This window comes from Phyllopteryx taeniolatus, chromosome 14 (genome assembly GCF_024500385.1).
Source record: "Phyllopteryx taeniolatus isolate TA_2022b chromosome 14, UOR_Ptae_1.2, whole genome shotgun sequence".
Taxonomy (NCBI): Eukaryota; Metazoa; Chordata; class Actinopteri; order Syngnathiformes; family Syngnathidae; genus Phyllopteryx; species Phyllopteryx taeniolatus.
In genome coordinates this window covers 25223405-25244531 of record NC_084515.1, presented here as the reverse complement: position 1 = coordinate 25244531, position 21127 = coordinate 25223405, and the positions used below count along the sequence as shown (strand labels likewise).

General features: G+C 42.0%; 1 protein-coding gene across 4 annotated transcripts in view; it reads right to left on the bottom strand.

Annotated features, from left to right (window-relative positions):
* The window catches only part of LOC133488989 (nuclear receptor coactivator 2-like), a 68210-nt gene that overhangs the window by 9770 nt on the left and 37313 nt on the right, over positions 1-21127 (bottom strand). For all 4 annotated transcript variants that reach the window (XM_061797580.1, XM_061797581.1, XM_061797582.1 and 1 more), the window contains 11 exons: positions 20649-20843; positions 16682-16783; positions 16343-16483; positions 16118-16265; positions 11698-12754; positions 8446-8737; positions 7444-7635; positions 7037-7234; positions 6177-6282; positions 5882-6053; positions 2893-3210 (listed from right to left, as the gene is read on the bottom strand). In XM_061797580.1, the coding sequence (XP_061653564.1) occupies positions 2893-3210; positions 5882-6053; positions 6177-6282; positions 7037-7234; positions 7444-7635; positions 8446-8737; positions 11698-12754; positions 16118-16265; positions 16343-16483; positions 16682-16783; positions 20649-20843 (2921 nt within the window). The remainder of the gene's footprint in view (positions 1-2892; positions 3211-5881; positions 6054-6176; positions 6283-7036; positions 7235-7443; positions 7636-8445; positions 8738-11697; positions 12755-16117; positions 16266-16342; positions 16484-16681; positions 16784-20648; positions 20844-21127) is intronic.

Sequence of the window (21127 nt, the reverse complement as noted above, 5' to 3'; positions counted from 1 at the left end):
AAATGGGATTTCATCTTCTACGGTCCATAATATCATCAAAAGGTTCAGAGAATCTGGAGAAATCACTGCATGTAAGCGGCAAGGCCGAAAACCAACATTGAATGCCCGTGACCTTCGATCCCTCAGGCGGCACTGCATCAAAAGCAGACATCAATGTGTAAAGTATATCACCACATGGGCTCAGGAACACTTCAGAAAACCATCATCTACAACAAAAACAAAACATCTACTCTACTATGCAAAGCAAAAGCTATTTATCAACAACACCCAGAAACGCCGCCGGCTTCTCTGGGCCGAGCTCATCTAAGATGGACTGATGCAAAGTGGAAAAGTGTTCTGCGGCCCAACGAGTCCACATTTCAAACTGTTTTCGGAAATTGTGGACGTCGTGTCCTCCGGGCCAAAGAGGAAAAGAACCACCCGGACTGTTATGGACGCAAAGTTCCAAAGCCAGCATCTGTGATGGCATGGGGCTGTGTTCGTGCCAAAGGCATGGGTAACTTACACATCTGTGAAGGCACCATTAATGCTGAAAGGTACATACAGGTTTTGGAGAAACATATGCTGCCATCCAAGCAACGTCGTTTTCATGGACGCCCCTGCTTATTTCAGCAAGACAATGCCAAACCACATTCTGCACGTGTTACAACAGCTTGGCTTCGTAGTAAAAGAGTGTGGGTACTAGGCTGGCCTGCCTGCAGTCCAGATCTGTCTCCCATTGAAAATGTGTGGCGCATTATGAAGCGTAAAATACGACAACGGAGACCCCGGACTGTTGAACAGCTGAAGCTGTACATCAAGCAAGAATGGGAGAGAATTACACCTACAAAGCTTCAACAATTAGTGTCCTCAGTTCCCAAACGTTTATTGAATGTTGTTAAAAGAAAAGGTGATGTAACACAGTGGTAAACATGACCCTGTCCCAGCTTTTTTGGAGCATGTTGCAGCCATAAAATTCTAAGTTAATGATTATTTGCTAAAAACAATCAAGTTTATCAGTTTGAACATTAAATATCTTTTCTTTGTAGTGTATTAAATTAAATATAGTTTCCTCCCACATCCCAAAAACATGCGTGTTAGGTTAATTGACGACTCTAAATTGCCCGTAGGTGTGAATGTGAGTGTGAATGGTTGTTTGTTTGTATGTGCCCTGCGATTGGCTGGCAACCAGTTCAGAGTGTCCTGCCCGATGATAGCTGGGATAGGATCCAGCATGCCCATGACCCTAGCGAGGAGAAGCGGCTCAGAAAATGGATGGATGGATGGATGTATTCTGTTTTTATTTATGTTTAACACAACGTCCCAACTTCATTGGAATTGGGGTTGCACGTGTTGATGTAGTTTACCACATTTTACTGTAAAATATTTGCAGTACAATTACTGTGAAAGTAATGCAACTAATACCGAGTAATTAACTGTACATTTACAACCCAAAATTTTACAATTTTAAGGTCCTGTTACTCATAAAATATAAATATTAAATATTACATTGGCTAGCACCCTCTTAGCTCACTGATTCCTTTGTAATGTATGCTCTGTCCTGAAACCTACGCTGGTCTTTTGGTGACTCTGAGAGAAGTCCGTAGGCTCTCGGGCATTTTCTATTCGGGCACCAGTATTCTGGAATGCCCTACCCATGGATATTAGAACTGCTACCTCAGTAGAAATCTTGAAATCCCGACCTAAAGACTATTTCTACTCTTTGACATTTAGTTAAAGTACATGTAGGGCTGTTTTACTGACCCCTCATCTCACGCTCAGGGAGAGGGCGAGGAGACGTTGACCGAATCTGAGGTTATTGCTGTTTGGGTTCTGCACCGACCAGCTGGGACAAGATCTGAGGTAGATCTCTTCCCCCGGAATAGTTTTCATAGAGGATTCTGCTCTGACCGACCGGGCCAGGTCCTGAGGCAGAATCACCAAAAGAGTCTACTCTAATAGGCGCCTTTTCTCTTTATATAGACTCTTATAGCATTGTAATGAACATTGTACAGTACCAGACTATGTTATAAATGTTATCCACTCAACATCCCTTGCAGCTTGGTCATCAAGGTTTCCTTTTGCCCCAAATGGGATTTTGAGTTTTCCTTTGCCCGACTTGGGGGTTTAAATAAGGGGATGTCGTCAATCATTGCCAACTGTCGGCCTGTGAAGCCCTTTGAGACTATTTTGTGAATAAGGGCTTTACAAATAAACTTGACTTGAAAATGTATACATGGAGACGGTCTCGGCTCCTCCGTAAACTGCAGTAATATTGGTCATTCTTAGGGTTAGGGAGAAGGAGCAGCACAATGTCCATTGAATTAAAGCAAAAAATGTGGCACAAATTGTTTCATTCCTTAGATTGTTTTTAATTATGCCATTACTGTATGTTTTTATAAAGTATAGTGGACCCCTCTATTCGTGGCGGATAGGGACCAGGCCTGACCGCAAATAGCGAAAAGCTGCAGATTATTGACACCCATTATGATTGCATTGGGAATTTATTTATTTATTCGTACTGAAAAATAATAACAATAACAACAATAATAATAAGAGTTTTGGGGGTTGGTTTCACACCCAGAAAAAAATTGAAAAAAATGAAATAAAAAAATAACAATAAATTAAAAAAAAGAACACAAATCTGTAAATAGGTGAATCTGTTGCTGCCGAACTGCGAGTATGCGGACTTCCACTGTACAATATTATAGAGTGCTATTTTTCCTAATGAAAAAACACTTTAAAAATGTTGTTGATTTTTTGGGGTGGAGGAGAGAACATAATGCCATTTCCATTTCATTTCAGTGGGGAAAGATGATTTGAGATACGAGTGTTTTAAGTTACGAGTGCGAACTCTGAATGAATTCAACTCGTATGTCAAGGCCCCACTGTACTCAAAAGTATTTGAGTTACCAGTTGCGTCTGCAGTCTGTGCTGGAGCTGTAGCCTCAGGTTGTTGGGCTGTGGAGGCAGCGCGGGGTTGGCCCCTCCGGGCCGGATACCGCTTGGCCGGTGTCCCTGCGCCCCGGGCATCCTCATCATGGGGGGGTAGCCAGCCACCCTCTGCTGCCCCATGTGGCCGCCGCCCATGGAGGGGCAGAGGAAGGAGGCGTCCGGGGGCAGGCCGCCGTAGCCCGACTGGGCGGCGTAGTGCTGACTGTACACGGGGGGCTTCATGGTCGCCATCGGGTCCGACGGACCGAAAAGCTGGTCCTGGTCAGACACGGGACCCTGACAAAATAAACGTTTCATATATTTATATCATTGGATTTCCCAAACCCAGCATTTAAAACCCTAACCCAAGCTTGAAATCCTAATTCAAACCCTAACCCTTGGCTTATAAAACAACTCAAAACTGTAACCCTGATTTTAAAGCCTAATGCCAAACCCTACCACAGGCTTCAAACTCTAAATTCAAACCCTAACCCAGGCTTGTAACATTACTTTGAAACCCTAAACTTGGCTAGTTTAAAAACTTAACCCAGGCTTGAAATCCTAATTAGAAACTCCAACCCAAATTTGGAACCCTAACCCTGATTTGAAACACAAATCCAAGCTTGAAAGCCAAATTTGAAACCCTAACCTTGGCTTCAAAAACTCATTTGAAACCGTAACCCTTATTAAAAGCCTAATTCCAAACCCTAACCCAGGCTTCAAACACTAAATTCAAACCCTAAACCTAGTTAGAAACCCTAATCCAGGCTTAAAATATCCCTCCATCCATCCATTTTCCGTACCGCTTATTAGGGTCGCAGGCATGCTGGCACATATCTCAGCTGACTCTGGGCGAGAGGCGGGGTACACCCTGAACTGGTGGCCAGCTAAGTAAACATAGACAAACAATCATTTGCACTCACATCCACACCTGCGGGCAATTTAGAATCTTCAATTAACCTACCACGCATGTTTTGGGATGGGGGAGGAAACCGAAGTGCCCGGAGAAAACCCACGCAGGCACGGAGAGAACATGCAAACTCCATACAGGGGAGGCAAGATTTGAGCCCGGGTCCCCAGGACTGTGAGCCAGATGTGCTAACCAGCCCAAATGAAAATATGTAAAAAAAATAACAATATTTAAAGACCTGCATTCAGATAACTTAGCTATAGTTACGATTAGCATTAAAAAAACACGTCTCTGCTTTGAGGAGCTGATCCTGTTTCTTCTGTCAGAAATTATTTGCTGTCTCCTGTTTTGGACAAGGTTCCTCTCAGAAGGGACTGACATTGCTACAATGTGAAACAGTTTCATTGGACACACTGGAACCTTCATTAATATCAAGTTCAAATGCTTGTCTTTATTCTTCTCATTGCACAGATGGGTGCCTCTGCAGGTTGTTTGTGCAGCCAGCCCGTTAAGTGATGAATTTTTTTTCCCCCTGCAGACTCAAGCCTGCCTTTGCATTGTCAATAAAGTTTAAATGTGTCTAGATTTTACTCCTTTTCCTGCTTTCACTTAATTTCCTAACTATTCCTTACCAGCACGTTCCTATTTTATCTTAAGGCCCCTTGCTCTGTTTCTCACTCGTCTTACTTACGTCTTTACTAATGAGGCGAAGCGGTGTGCACTCTAAAGTAGAAAGTAGCACCTAAAATATAACGGCAACTGCCAAATGGAGAAGAAGTGAAACAGGGTTGCTAGCGGTAACTTGTGGAGATAAAAAAAAAAAAAAAAGTGTGGAGACGTTTGCGGGCATGACGAAAGAGTCGGCATTAGAAGATGCCAGGTGCGTTATAGGTCTGCTGTATCGGATCACTTCACATTGTGATCACGGCGATATAAAAGACGTTGACAAAAGTACGTTCCACCATTAGTAAGAACAGTACAAACTGAGTAACTACATGTGAATATAATTTTCATACTACTGAACGTGTTTATTGAAGTGTCACCATTAAAATGTCATCTGTTGTGTCGGCTCTGTAATCAAGCTGTCTGCACTATGTTTTTTTAAAATTGAGACTATACCACATGAAAAAATATCTTTGATCAAATGACAATTCTCAATTGACCAGACACAGTTCTTCTAAATAAATAAACAAACCTGACTGAGTGACTTAATTAAAGTAGAGGACACAGGAGGAATGCAGATTTTGTTCATATAATTTTTTTTTTTTGAAGGATGGCAACATTTTTATATCATGTACTATACCCTTAATTATGAATCGCTTTCATTCTCCATTAGCCCATTAGGTACACATCGAATTACATAAAACAGTCTTGGCTTTTGTTTAATGGTGTTCTCTTAAGAACTGTAGGAGTTACAAGACTCTCACCACAAACTTCACACCATTTCTTGTTCAGAAATACAGTAAAGTTGAGTTCAATTACATACAACTTTAAAACAATTCAGTGCAATAAATTAAATCAATCATAATCTCAGTTGTTCAGTCGTGAATACTTTTGTTGTGTTATGATTTACGGGGGAAAAAAATGGTGAAAATTTTTTTTTTACCACTCCAATATGTTGTGACTGGATGACGTGACTTGCAACTTGCTTAAACCAAGGGAAAAAAATGACTTGAGTTGCTTGAAATCCATTTCTTTCCACAGTGACTTAGGACTTGCTTGAGACTTGAGAGTTATGACTTGAGACGTGCTTGTGACTTGCAAATATGTGACTTACTCCCACCTCTGTTACTTGAAACCCAGACCTATTACTTGAAACCTTAACCCAAACTTTAAACCCTAACCTTGACTCCAAACCCTAATTTGAAAGCCTAACAGAGAAGAGAAAATTCACGCAGCAAACAACAACGAGGAGGAAATGTTTGGTTTTTCTTATTCTTGCCATTCTGATAGTACTCTAGTTCCACCCCTTAAGTACCCCACCACTGCACTTGGTTCCCCAAAACAGAACAGCATCCTAAAATCATATTTCGATCCACTCCTTGAGGATTTCCTCACCTGTCCGGCCAGCGTGGGGATCCCGAGCATCTTGTCGAGTTCCTCCAGGCCCTCGTAGTCCTTGAGAACAGAGCACAGCTGGCTAAGGAGCGCCCCCTCGTCCGCCGCCGGGCCCTCGGGTGCCGCCCCGCAGCACCCCATCCCGTCCTCCTGGGGGACCCTGTACAGGGACCTGAAACGTGTATGCTTTGATTTATTTAAATTAACTTAAGCTAAAAGGGTTCGTTCTCCTGAGCTTTGATTAAATGTAATTAAATTAAGTAAAATTTAAGATCAAGTGTTGCGTTCTCCAGACCTGTTTTGGTTTCCATAGTGGTCCATCATCATCCTGTCTGGCCAAGGGGCCGTCTGATTAGGTGGTGGGTGCTGCTGAGGGTAAGCGGAGTTAGGCAACTCCATCTCTGGAAAAAAGCAGAAAGAATGTTGACAGTGGTTTATACAAATGTACTTTTTATTAACTTTGCATGCATTTGACAAGACAATTATTTGACTTATTATAAATAAAAAAAAATTAATTAGTAAAATACTTTATATGTACGTTATAAAGATTTTTTTTAAACAGATAAGAAATTCATTAACTATAGTAGGAATAATAAATAATACATTTGAAGAAATGCTATTTATTTTTTTATTAACTTTGTATTCATTCACATAATTGGTTAATTGATTTTTTGATGTACATTTAATATTTTGTTAAGAAATAACAGGTTCATTAACAAGAATGAAAATAACATTTAAAGGTGTTTTTTAAAAATTAACCATCTATTTATTTATGTCATGATATAAGTGGTTATTTATATATTTTTTCAAAATAAACATTTTTTAAAAGTAAATTTAATATTGTTTTTATTTTATGAAATAATAGGCTCATTAACAATAATAAAAAAAAAAAATGAAGAAGAAATGTGATCTTATAATTACAATAAACTTTTCCAATTAAGTTATTGAACATATTATGACAAGAAATATGAGCAAGATAAAAACCAGACATTTAATATTTTTTAGAATATAGTGTTTTATTAAATAGTTGGTTCATTAAATATAATCAAATAATTCCAAACAATACAATTCAAAGATAAAAATCCATTATTATTTTATCAAATTAAACTATTTTACATTTTCTCTCTCTATAATAGCTATGTGTTTTGCTCTTACCGCCTGCCATCATGTGCATGTTGACCAGAGGTCGGGATGGCGGCGCCCCCCTGGTGGGAGCGGCACCATGGATGCTGGGGATCACACGAGCCGCCCGAAATCCCTGGCCCATGGACGGCGCCAGGGGGCCTCCCGCGGGCCCCTGGGAGCCCCAGCCGGGCTGCAGGGGGCCCGGCCCCGTGGCACTGGCCAACATGCCTAAACAAGAAAACAATACAATAAGAGGAGATATTTTGACATTCTTTACTACCCATCCCAGGCTTCAAACACCAATTGGAAACACTAATCTTGGCTTAAATTCAAACGAAAATCTTATAAAAATATTTTGGGAGGGATTTAGATCTTCATTATAAAAAAAGAATAAAAGCTCCCCGCCATGTTTCTATGTGCATTTTCTGTGTCCTCACCCGTGTGATTGTTGGCTGCTGCCACGTGGTTTCCCATCATGCCTTGCTGCTGCTGTAGTAACGAATAGGGGTTGTTGATGATGTTACTGTGCTGCGGGGCGAGGGGCCTGGCAGCGATGCCATCCTGTGATAGGCTCCTACCGAGCGGCGTCCCTCGAGCTGGTTGGCCAGGCCTGGCGCCGCCTACGGGAGCTGGCACGATTCAGAGGGGGAAGTTAAAACACAATTTGTAGTCATGTTCGACTCCTGAAACCCCAATGCTACTTTAAAATCATAACCCAGGCTTGAAACCCTAAATTTGCCACCATAATCCTGACCAGAAACCCTGATTTGAAACCCTCAACTTTGCTTCAGTCATTTGAAACCGTAACCCAGATTTAAATCTGTTAGCCAATTGAAACCCTGATTTGAAAGCCTAACCTTTGCTTCAAACTCTAATTTGAAACCCTAACCCTGGCTTGAAACTTTAACCTTGTCTTCAAATACTGTTTTGAAACCCTGTCTCTTATTAGAAATCCAATCCCTTATTTAAAACTTTAACCCTTGCTTGAAAACCTATTTACAAACCCTAACCCTGGTTTGAACCCCTAATTCGAAACCCTAACATGGGTTAAAACCCCAACCCTAGTTTGAAACCATCATTTGAAATCTTAACCACTGCTTCAAACTTGAACTTGAAACCCTAACCCTGACTTCCATAAAACATCTGAAACGCTCATTTGAAAGCCTAACCTTTGCTTCAGACCCTAATTTAAAATTCTAACCCCGGTTTCAAACCCTTATTTGAAACCCTAACCTTGGGTTCAAACACTAACTTGAAACCCTATCATTTACAATTTTCGAAATCCTAACGCATATTTGAAAACGTATCCCTTATTTAAAACCTTAACACTGTCTTGAAACCGTAACTTGAAACCCTAACTCTGGATGGAAACCTTAACCTTGGCTTCAAACCCTAATTTGAAACCCTTTCCTTATTCGAAACCCTAACCATGGCTGTACCTGCAGGGCTGATGGCAGGGAAGGCTCGGTGCTGGGGGGGTGGGCTACCGTGGTCCCCGTGGGCGCCGTCCATCATGTGCAGGATGTCGCCGATGATGTTCTGCTTGTCCGCGGAGAAGCCGGGGGGTGCCGCCGAGGAGGAAGAGGAGGAGGATGAAGAGGAGGACGCTGGAACTCCTCTGGATAGAGACGGCGGTCGGGGGAACAACTGATGATGATGTTGTTGATGCTGATGATGATGATGATGGGCACTGCCCTGCAGGTCGTCCAGAAGATCCTCCAGCTCGCTGGTCTGAGGGAAAATATTCATGCGCTGAACAAGTACTTAATTTTCAGTTGTATGTAATTAAAACACGGTAAACTGATGTAATTTTCACCTCTTCTCCTCGAAAATAATCTATTAATAAATGTTAGTTTAACACATTTTAATCATGTGCAGACGATGTAATGTACATGTTCAAATTAAGCACTTTTTTTTTTCCAGTGTCGAGGACTCAATTTTTAAAGGACTCCAAATTTATTTGAAAACCTTACCCTAAATTGAAACCCTAATCTAGTTTAAAATCCTAATCCAGGTTTTAAACCCCAATTTGAATATGTAACCCTTGTTTGAAACCCTAATGGAAACCCTAATCATGGCTTGAAACCCAAATTTAAACATTAACCCTAACCATAAATTGAAACCCAATTTCAAATCCTTATCCAGGTTTAACATCCTAATCTGAAACCATAACCCTCAATACTGAAATCATGATTATTCCTCATATTAGGGAAACATCTTTATTTTTATTGCACTACTTTTCAACAAAGAATTTGTAACAGTTTTCAGTGCAAAATAAATCTTTAAAGAAGAATAAATGTTAGATAATAATAAAAAAATAATTGGACCCGCCCAAAAAAATTCTACTTTACCAAGAGCTAATTGAACAAAGATGCTTTTACAAAGTGCAATCACCAATTGCAACTTAATGGAAGAAAATACAGTTAAGGCATAAAACGCAATAAAATGAGGCTGTAAGCACAGACTTTTAAATTGAAAATCCCTGTCAATATAGTGAACTGTCAAGGACGGTTACATCCCCGTTATTCTGCTTGACCATTGGTCAGTTGTGCATGGTCACAAACTGCAAAGAACTTGACAATTGTGATTTCCCTCTCTCTCTCTCTCTCTCTCTCTCTCCCCCCCTTTTCTTCTTTTTTACGGCCAGCCGAAAAGTTGAAGTCAAGGCATTCGCTACAACAATGTTTAATAGTGTCTTACCGTGACATGCCGCCTCTCCGCCAACATGCTGAGAGGGCCAACTTCTAAATAAAAGCTTCATATATTACTACATTGGACATCAATGCCGTGCCCTGCGACCAGTTCAGGGTGTAGTCTGCCTTTCGCCCGAAGTCAGCTGGGCTCCAGCGCCCCGTGACCCTAACCGGGATAAGCGCTGTTGAAAATGGATGGATGGACATCAATGCCATTCTAATCTTTTATTTTGAAGTTGGCCACAGAGCGTGGTGCCGGCCCTGAATGAAGCCTTAACCATATGTTCGCCCCCCTGGTGGCTGACTGACAACGTTGCGGGCATTGTTACAAATGAAGCACTTTTCATATGCAGCAGTGCCCGCATTTTAAATGTAAATCAAATTTGATTAATTGCGGAGCCCTATTTGAAACCCTAATTTGAAACGCTATTACCAGTTGAAAAGCCTCAGCCAGGCTTTAAACTCCAATTTAAATCCTAACCCTGGTTTAAACAAAATGCTTTTACAGTAAGTAGGGTCCCATACTCATTGAACTTTCCTATTGATTTTCACATCGCACTGTGAGTGTGATGTGACATGACCCTATTGTTATTGTTGTTACTCCTGCAGTAGTACTGTGTCGTGATTTACTCTGTGATTCAACATCAAGAGACCTCACTAATGACCATATATGAGCATAAATAACATATGAGCAGCACTCAAATATAAACAGGACTGATCAAATTACTGGAGCACACACCCACATAGACAAAACTACACACGCACAGGCACACGCACAGGCATACACACATACATACACACACACACACACACACACACACACACACACAAGTCCTGTGTATTTCCACGACTTGATGGTGTTGTCGGCAGGATCCGAAAGAAAAAAAATACATCAGTGCTGGCTGCTCTTTGACCCGCGCGACACTGCAATATACAGCCGTACAAGCTAAGATGTCTTGGCCCTTTTAATATTTTTTGCAGTCTCTTGTGACGAACGGTTGAGATTATGTCCTTGTATTAAATCACCCTGGAAATTTAATCTTGTGTTCCTTCCTTCACTCACTTAACAGGATTTGAACCGCTGGCAACTTTCGCTCTGCAGCTGTCAAACGTGATGAGAGCTTTTGGATGTTGGGGAGGTGGGGCGAGAGGGGGGTGTTAATAGGAGCTGTTAACATGCATTGGCACACTCAAGTTACTCTTCCAACAGAAGTGTATGGAGCCACTAATCCACATTGGTAAGCCTTTTGTGACCAATGAAGATGGCGATTTCGCAATACCGCTTCTTGATGATGTAATCGTATCTGCCACCGTGTAAAAATGGGTTCACACACATCTAACCACAGAGCTGGCGGAGCTGCCGCCTGGCTTTCCTGGCTGCTCAGGAAGTACCGTGGAAATTCGAGGCACTAAGCTAACTTCCTCCGCACCATCAACGAGCTGCGGCTAGCTAGCTAGCGCGGCTACACACTGTCCGGATCAGTTCCTCTAAGTCACTTATCAGAAGCTACACTTTGAATAAGTGAATAAGCGACACTTCTGACAACTATCATTATCACTAAACGAGTAGCTAATCATCCCACACACCAAGTAAAAAGAGAGAACAGGAGCAGACAGAGAAGCCACGCTAACCACTTAAGCTAATGTGAAATGTAGCGAAACACCAGAACAAGTGCTTACGTGGCACAGTACACTTTTTAACAGAAGTCTCTCTGGAAGCACGTTTCAGCGGAGAGTAATTAACTATGCAAAGCAAATTAGCAAGTCAATTATAAAGTGTCTAGAAAGAAAATAGTACGACACAGTACATTAAAGTGTTTTAGGTTCATAGTTTGGGGTATATTTAGGGTTTAAATGATTTTGTTATTATTATTTTTTTATTAGCAGAGCCATCAAATATTTTTCGATTTAAATAGATTTTCACTATTCGTGTTGGGGCTTGGTCTCTAATCAACACTGTAAAAGTGTTGTGTACACAGGCCAATTGCAACCACCGACCTGGTCAGCCATGTTGAAAGCGGGGTCCTCTTTCTCTGTCTTGATAGCATCCATCTTGGCACCGTCGCCTGTCTCCATCTCGATGGCTTTGTCCAGGAAGCCGTTGTCGTCACGGTCCAGCAGGTAGCGCAACAGCACATTGTCCTTCTTCTTGGGGCTCTCCGGCTCCTGCTTGACACCCAACTCTGCTAGGGCGGACGCGTTTTCGCCACCGTCACCCGCCGACTCACCCCCGACAGGCTCCTTTCCCGTGGCCTCGGCGGTGAGCTTGGCCAACTCCACCGGCGAGCTGCTGTTCTGAAGCAGCCTGTGCAGGATTTTGTGTTTTTCCTTCAGTGATGCCGAGTGGTTGGTGTGCGCCACCCCTAAACAGGCACCGACGCCCGCCAACTGTTCGTCCGCCAGGGCCCCGAGAGATGAGCAGGGGTCTGGGGATTCCAGCTTGGTGGTGAGAAGCTGCAGGAGCTGTGTATGGCCTTTGGTGCTCAGAAGGTGGTCCGGCTCGTCCGAGCTGTCTGGATCTTCATCGTTATTCTGGTCCGGCTCGCCCTCCTTTTTTTGGGACGAGTCCTGATGCTCCCCAAAAGTTCCCAGCAAGTCAGCTTCCAAGTCAGGGTGGTCCTTTTCCTGGGTGCTGGGAAGAGGGCTGTTGATGGCAGCGGGTTTTCCATCAGGGGATTCGGAAGCCCTGTGGCCCTGGCTGAGAGCCTGAAGGGATCCCAGTGGGTTTAAACCACAGTTGTTTGAGCTACTGCAGATGGATACTGGGGACTGGAGTCCACCACCCGGTGAGAAAGAACCAGGCTCCATTCCGGGGCTGTGATGATGGCGAGGGGACAAAATGGCCCCCTGTCCTCCGGACGTGACGCTGGGGCTTCCCTGGGCCGAGGGGCTGCTGGGTTTGTGGCCGTTGGCCTGTGGCGTGGCATCTCGGCTTGCGAAGCCACACGAAGACATGGCGAAGTGGTTCCGGGTGACGGTGGCGTCCAGGGAGTCGCTGGGCTTAGACAAGCCCAGGCTGGTGGGCATCTCCAGAGGTATCGTGCCCATGTTTTCCCTGTAAAAGAAACACAGGGGATTGGTTATACGGATATTGATATTAACTTGACCTTTTTTACAGTCCTGGCAGCACGGCGGTCTCCTGGTAAGCAAGTCTGCCTCAGAGTTCTGATGTTTGGGGTTTGAATCTCAGCTCTGGCCTTCCTGTGTGGAATTTGTATGTTTTCCCTGTACTTATGTGGGTTTACACCAGGTAGTCTGGCTTCCTCCCACATTCCAAAAACATGCATATTAGCTTCACTGAAGATGAACTATTGCCCATAGGTGGGAATGTGAGTAAGAATGGGTGTTTATCTATTATGTGCCTTGCAATTGACTGCCAGTCCATTGCTTGTCCATAAGTGTCCTAACATTAGCCAACTTCCTGTTCGATGTGGGACATGATCCCTGAGACTTTTTTGTGCATAATGTTATTGTAAAATTCCGCACCCAATTCCGTGTTGCTTAGTAAAACTGGTGTCAGGGCCTTTTTAATTAATTATTATTTTTTTTACTCTCACGTCTGCCGTGTCTGAGTGGGAAATTAGTTCTTCAGGCAAAAATGGCCAACTTCCTGTTAATTTTCAGGCATGGGTTCTTGAGACATTTCATGTATAATGTTATGGTAAATATTTACACCTAAGAATTAGGTGTAAATATTTACCATAACATTTTGATCAGTAAAACTGGTGTCAGAGACTTTTTTTTTTTTTTTTTTTTTAATACTTTTTACTGTGGCCGTGACTGAGTGCAAAACGACTACTTCAAACAAAACGGCAAACTTCAAGAAACTTCGTCAAGACTGTTTTGTGCGTACTGTTACCAGAAGACATGTCCATCCAGTTTCTTGTTGATCAGGTGATGGGTGATTTTTTTTGGGCAGTAGATTTGATTCCTTCAAGTAAGTTCTTCAAAGATATTGTTAAACGTGTGCTAATGTGATTCCACAGGCATAGAATAAACTGAATGCACCCGGTGGTCATGTCGACATGAATGGAGCCAGTGAATCAAGTGCTGCCACAAAAATTATAAAGGTTTGATGTCTAAATAGGCTTTTTCACGCCACCAACATGCCTCCTTTAAGTGAGAGTGAGCACATGTGATTTATACCATATGTATAAAGGCACGTTGTGAGTGTGTGCACATAGCACATGGCAGAGCGTCTTACAAGTGACCTGTGAGCAGGACACATTAGCCACTTGCACACTATTAACAGCTAATCATTTTGACTTTTTCCTTAATAAATTAATATTTTAGACAGTTAACTCCAGTATTTAACATCATGAAATGAACCATCAAACTGCATGGCAGTTCTCTCACACGCTTTTCTCATGTAGAGTTGTATAGGTAAAGAAAAGCTTGGTGGCTAAGACGCACATACCTTGGGTCAAAGGTTTCCAACATGTGGATAAATGACTGCTTTTGCAATATGCAACTTTATCCACCTCTTAATACCGCCGCTTAGAAGAGTTCAATCGCAAAATTAGAAAAGCTTTTGTTATTTCTGGTTCCAGGTTAAGGCTAATAATTTTTATTTTGGGCATTCTAAATTAATATGTATAAAGCAATTAAGAGGCTAGTTTTGAAAAAATATATATTTTATTAAAAAGGTCTTTCACAGAGGTCATTTTATTGCAAACTCAGACAACTCCAAGAAAATAATTTGTACAAAAATTTCAGGTAACTATAAAATTTACTTTGAAATGGTAAGTATTATGCTTTGTAAATAAACAAAAATTTCAATTAAACCTTTATTTTCATGAGATTCACAAAGTATTGTTTAGTTTCACAGGTTGAGCGAATGCACCATCGAACGATGCCGTGACAGTTCGGTAGGCATGACTTGGTTTTTGTCTAAATGCCGCTTGACGCTTTTTGCGTTTGAACGCTTCAATTATAGAAATACAATCAATGTTTTAGCTAATAAAATGAAAAGAACATTCCGGTCAAAATGTAAATAAAATAAAACATACTCACCAGAGACACTGATTATCAAAGTAACACTACGCAAAAATCAGTCTCTCCCGACCTGGGCTTCCTCCTACCGTCCCGCTGTCATCAGTTGCCGTGTTTGGCTGTGACATTATGTCACCAACAACGAGGGTAAGTTGACTTGTGTGCTTGTTTTTAGGATTATCGTCCTGAAAAACTTTTCACTTTTGAAGTTGAGTCTCCCAATGTGATGGTACATCCTATAAGCCATCACCCCCTCAGTATGTTTGATTCCGATACTACTATACTACTTTCAGCATACCATCTGTTTTACAAAGCAGTCAATTAAAACCACAAGACAGATGGCATGCCAGTGTGAAGAGATGCCATAAGTCAGAAGAGAACTTGGTTGTCAGACAGATCACTTTGGCTTTGGCACATCCATTTGACACACCCACAGCATCTGAGAGCTGAGAGGTGGCCCTTATTATTCAAGTTTTTGAAGCCTGATTTTATACACTTAGCGATTTCTTTTTTTTTTTTATTCATAAAAAGTTCTGTGGCATGACGAATTTACATGCCATTTTTTGGGCCTGTTTAGTGCCACTTTAAATGTATTAATGTGTGCAGATTGCTACAAATGCATTTTGCTAGCCCAACTTGGCTTTCTCTGATCAACCAATTAGAGAACGAGAAAATGCTGCTGCCTCTCTGACGTGAATTTTAAATGTGATTGGTTTAAGAAACAGTCCCTGTCATGGGCTGTGCCCTGCACTTTCTCTGTTGGAGCTTGGATGCCGCTATGCGCCCCTCTCGCCCTCTCTCTCTCTCTCGCTCTCTTCCCAGTAATCAGCACTACCTCGGCCTGGGCACCTGTTGTCAATCACCCTTCATCATCACCTGCATTAAAGCCTGCCAGATCCAAGACTCCACTGCCAGAGTATTAACGTTCACCCGTGGTACAACGGCTCTCAACTAACATGTAAGGTACGCCAGTCCTTGCTATATTTCTGACCTCCATGTTCTTCCTTGTCCTCAGTGCTCCTTCTTTTTTCCCCGCCTTGCTGACCTCTTCCACCACGCCTCCAAGCCATCCACCTGCTCACGCCACCGTCTGCCGCACGCTCACTGTCTCAACGACCTGCCAGTACGCCTCACGGATCTACCTCTGCCTCCCTTCACAATAAATAATTCTCCACAAACTTCTTCAGCCTCCGCCTGCTTCTGGGTCCAGTTAAAATTAATACCATCGCAACGTGACAGTCCCATTGCTAACATAGTTGAAGTTATATGGGCCACCACTACTTATCGTAAATGAAATCTGATTGGACAAAAAATCTAACATTTATATACAAAACAAATACATAAATTAAAAGAATAGACTGTTGTGAATAAGTATTTTTTTTCTCTTATAAATGGCATTACTGGCCTTGACTGTTGAAGATGTTACCTCTGCAGGATGTGCAGGGACAGGTAGAGCTGCGGCTCATTGGTGGCGGGTGAGCGGACCAGTTTGCTTTTGGTGTGCGCCGACACCGCAGTACCATCGGACAGCGAGAATCGGTAGAGTGGGCTAAGCGCGTGGCCATTCCTCAACACTGCAGGGAGAAGGACGGCGGCAACAAAAGGTGAGCCAACGACAAATGACGGCACGGGGATGAAAGTCGTTGGTCACCGTCTTGCTGGTGTCTCTTGGCAAAGGAGATGTCGCCGTCATTTTGCACGTGGAACCTCTGGATGCAGCGACGGACCAGGTCCTCCCACCCCGGCTTCATGGATGCCCGCAGCAGGCTAGTGTCCAGTGACGTGATCTTACCTGCGAGAGGGCCGAGAGTGCTTACAGATAGACAGTACACTATTGACAAAAAGTTAGGTTAGAAATGTAGTTGGAAATGTGGGTGAAATTTCAAGATGAACCCGACATGGAATGAATGAATGGACTTATACATTTCCGCTTGGCCGGTTCTACTGTTTTACCAAAGCTCCTTGGCAGAGGTAACACCGAGTGAATTACCTTGAAGGTCCTGGCGTGTGGTGAAGCTCTCGTACGACGACATGGCTGCTCGCTCCTTTACCGGAACTCTTCTGGCTACGCAGATGAGACACGACTGCAGATCTGTTTGTGTGGAAAGCGGAAATATGAGCTGAAAGTGACTCAATCAAGTGTGAAACTAAACAACCAAGTCAATATTTTGTGGGCTGCTTATGACACAAAAAGTTTTCACTGGATTGTGACATCACAGTGGAGCTACCCCCGACCAGCCCAACCACCTTCAACACTCAAAACACCCAAAGATTTCTGGAGGCACCCCTGGCTAACATTGGAATACTGAAATTCACTCACACACACGTGGATATTTGTGTTTGACCCACTCACTAATTAATAAGTGTATGAAGTGCTGCCTTCACCAATGAAAATTATTTTATTTACAGGTAACATTCTGGGTGGGCTCCACTTCCGCAAGTACTTGTAGAAGCCGCTCGCCTATTTGCGACACCCTTGTTTCACCCCTAGTTGCCATGGTAACAAAAGAAAAATTTCTTCTTTGAAGTAAAAGTATGGCCAATTTATCGATTTTATTGATTAAATTGATTTTATTGCATTTATTTTCACATTATCTGAAAAAAAACAGTTTCTATTATTCCTGTTGAAGTTAATGCAGGGAGAACGACTTTTGTAATAAAACAAAAAAAACTGAGATGTTAAAGGCCATATCGCCTGCAACCATCCAACATTATTCAGGCTTAGCTCTCACACTTACTACTCAAATGCTTTTACACAAACACTACTGAAAAGCTCTCATAAACACTACTCAAACCCTCTCATAACCACTAGTCAAACCCTCTCATACGCAGGAGTGAAAGTCTTTCTCTCATAAATACTACTCAAATACTCATAAAGACTACTCAAATAATCTCAAACGCAAGAGTCTTGCTCTCATAAAGACTACTCAAATGCGTTCACGCGAGCATGTCATACACATTCACGCACACTGGCATTCACTGGTTCATGTCAATCATGCTCACACACGTCGATAATGCTCACACGTGAATAGTGTAAATCTTTTATTAGGTAGTTCAATTCAAAAAGTGAAATTATAGCGATACACTGCACACACTTGTAGTAAAGTATTTCATATTTTAAAATATGTATAATTTTGATTATTATAGCACATAGCAAATAGAAAAATCCCCATATTGAGAAACTAAAATATAACGTCAAACGAAATAGTTAATTCATTCAAGAAATAAAGTGATTTTTGTCGAACTTGAGCTGGAATTTGCCATCTGAAAAATACTTCAGTGTTTAATCACTCTATGAGTACTGAAGAAAAATTGACTTTTCAACTGTATTCTAATTTATTGAGATGTACCTATATTTAAAAAAGTCATGAAATATTTGACTGACTGTGTGTAGTCTGTAATGCATCTCTATTACACGAGTTTCACTATGACAATAAAAGTCCTTCATTCCCCTTGGCCACCTCATTAGGTACACCAGCGCAGGGGAGCTTATATGCGACTATCCGGCCTGAAATGAACCGTATACATTTCAGCGGTATTGAAACTCTGTCTTGAGTCGAGGAGTAAACACACGTCCACTTGCGCTTTAGCCCGAAAGGCACATTTATTCGGCAGCATCTGCGTCCGGTTAATGGCGTCTCGCTCTTGATAGACGAGCCACCCTAGCCCTACGTCATACATGACACGGCTTATGATTGGCCGACCATTATGTCATATCCTACAGCACTTACACATTAAAAGCAGGCATTTTAAATCAATGAAACGCGTTATTGTAACACAATAATCAACAAGTATATGACAGATTTACATTCTAAATATATATGTATGTACTATATAGTATAATGCTATGTAACACTACTGCTTAAGTTAGGCTTACTATTGTACTTTATGACTGTTGGTGAATGCCATATTTTATTTTGAAACCACTTCCTTTTCAACCCATAAATACACACTCACAATGTCAAATCTATTCAAATAGCATCCTCAAACGCATTCATAAAATATACTCAAATCCTTTCACATATCCATCTCAAATGCTCTCATACATGCTTGTGAACAAAACATTCTTGGGAGATTTATTTTAAGATAGATAGATCTATAAGTCTAGAACTATTTGTCAATAGTTCTAGACTTATAATGTCTAGATCTGTACTGTCTAAGTCTATTTGTGTGGATATATATTTATAGGTCTCAATCTATTTATCAAAATCTGTGTGTGAGCATGATTGACATGAACCAGTGAATGCCAGTGACGTGTGCGTGAATGTGATTGACATGCTCGCGTGAATGCATTTGAGTAGTTTTAATGCGAGCAAGACTCTTGCATATGAGAGTATTTTAGTAGTGATTCTGAAAGTGTTTGAGTAGTGATTATGAGAGGGTTTGAGTAGTGTTTATGAGAGCAAAACACGTGTGTATGAGAGGATTTGAGTAGTATTATGAGAGTGAGTAGTAGTTATGAGAGCAAGACTCACTCATGCATGTGAGACTACTTGAGTAGTGTTTATGAGAGTGTTTGAGTATTATTTATGAGAGCAAGACTTTCGCTTGTGTGTATGAGAGGATTTGACTAATGTTCATGAGAGGGTTTGAGTAGTGCTCATGAGAGAAAAACTTGTGCGTATGAGAAGGTTTGGGTAGTGTTTATGAGAGTGTTTGATTAGTATTTATGAGAGTGTTTGAGTAGTATTTATGAGAGCAAGACTCACTCATGCATATGAAAGGATTTGAGTAGTGTTTATGAGAGTGTATGAGTATTATTTATGAGAGCAAGACTTTCAACCGTGAGTATAAGAGGATTTGACTAGTGTTTATAAGAGCCTTTGAGTATTGTTAATGAGAGTGTTTGAGTAGTCTATGAGAGCAAGACTCGTGCGTATAAGAGGGTTTGACTAGTGTTTATGAGAGCCTTTGAGTATTGTTAATGAGAGTGTTTGAGTAGCCTATGAGAGCAAGACTCTTGCATATGAGAGAGAGCATTTGAGTAGTGATTATGAGAGTGTTTGAGTGGTGTTATGAGAGCAAAACTCATGTGTATGAGAGGGTTGGAGTAGTGTTTATGACAGCTTTTCAGTAGTTTGTGTGTGAAAGCATTTGAATAGTAAGTGTGAGAACTAATCCTGAATAATGTCCCTAACGGCCCCTCATACATCAGACGTCTAAAATTAGCACGTCAGACACTTTTTTTCTTTTCCCGGGAGGAAGACTAAGTGTCGTACGCTAATTAGCGTTTCCCGAAGGAGAAGCAGTGAGGAAACGAGGACGGGACGCCAGAGGACGGAAGCGCGAAGAGAAACAATCAGCATGGCTTCGGGGGTAGTAGGGAGGCACGATGGTGGCCGTTAGAAATGGAAAACTGGGACAGCGGTGTGAAACTTCACAAACTACATTCACTCAATTCTCTAGTCGCTCTTCTGCGTGAAACGTACTGACATGGAACAGGGGGGGCCAAATCGCTCTCTCACACGCACACATACTCACTCACTCATTCACGCATGCAAAGATTCTCACACACACACACACACACGCCCTCACACTTACACACACACAAAATACCTTTCTCTCTCACACGAACACACTCACAGTCACACACACAAACACACATTTCCTCTCTCACAAAAAGAATACTGTCACTTTCTCTGGTTCTGTCACACACACACAAACAAAATACCTCTCTCCCCCCCCTTTCTTACACAAACACACTCTCACACAGGCACTCTTACACATACAGTACACTCTCTTACTTTCTCTGGTTCTGTGGTACACACACACACGCAGACACACACGGTCATACTTACTCCCTTCACAAGCTCATACACTCACAATCTCTCTCACACACACACACACACGCACACAATCGCGCACACGTACAGGAACAGCACGCCAGAAAACCTGACGGTGCAGCTAAACAATCAAGAACGTCCTATGTATCCCGCGCCGGTGTTGCGTTGCGTTACCTTCGCCCTCCTCCCTCATGGACTTGGGCTCAGAGACGGTAAAGCACTGCATGGTTTCGTACTTCTGCTGCGAGGCTTCCCGATGATCGGGCGCCTGCCAGGCGTCCTCGTCGCCGTCCGCCGCCGGCTTGACCAGCATGCGGCAGGTGAACGTGTGGCTGTTCCTGCTCGATGGGTCGCCGCCGTGGTGATTGACTTGAAACACAATAACTATTTAATACCAAAGAGTAATAAAAATAACTTTTTGGTGGAATGTTTTATCTTCTCCCGCGACCCTTGTGAGGATAAGCGGTTCAGAAAATGGATGGATGGTTGTTTTATCATCATGTTCATAAAATTTAAAAAAATGATCTTGTAATATTTGACTATTCGCACAGTATGAGGTTTTTTTTAGGTTATGATAATAGTCTTCATTTTACATAAAAAAAACTCACAATTGATCATAATAATATGACTTTACTATTACTATTATTACTATT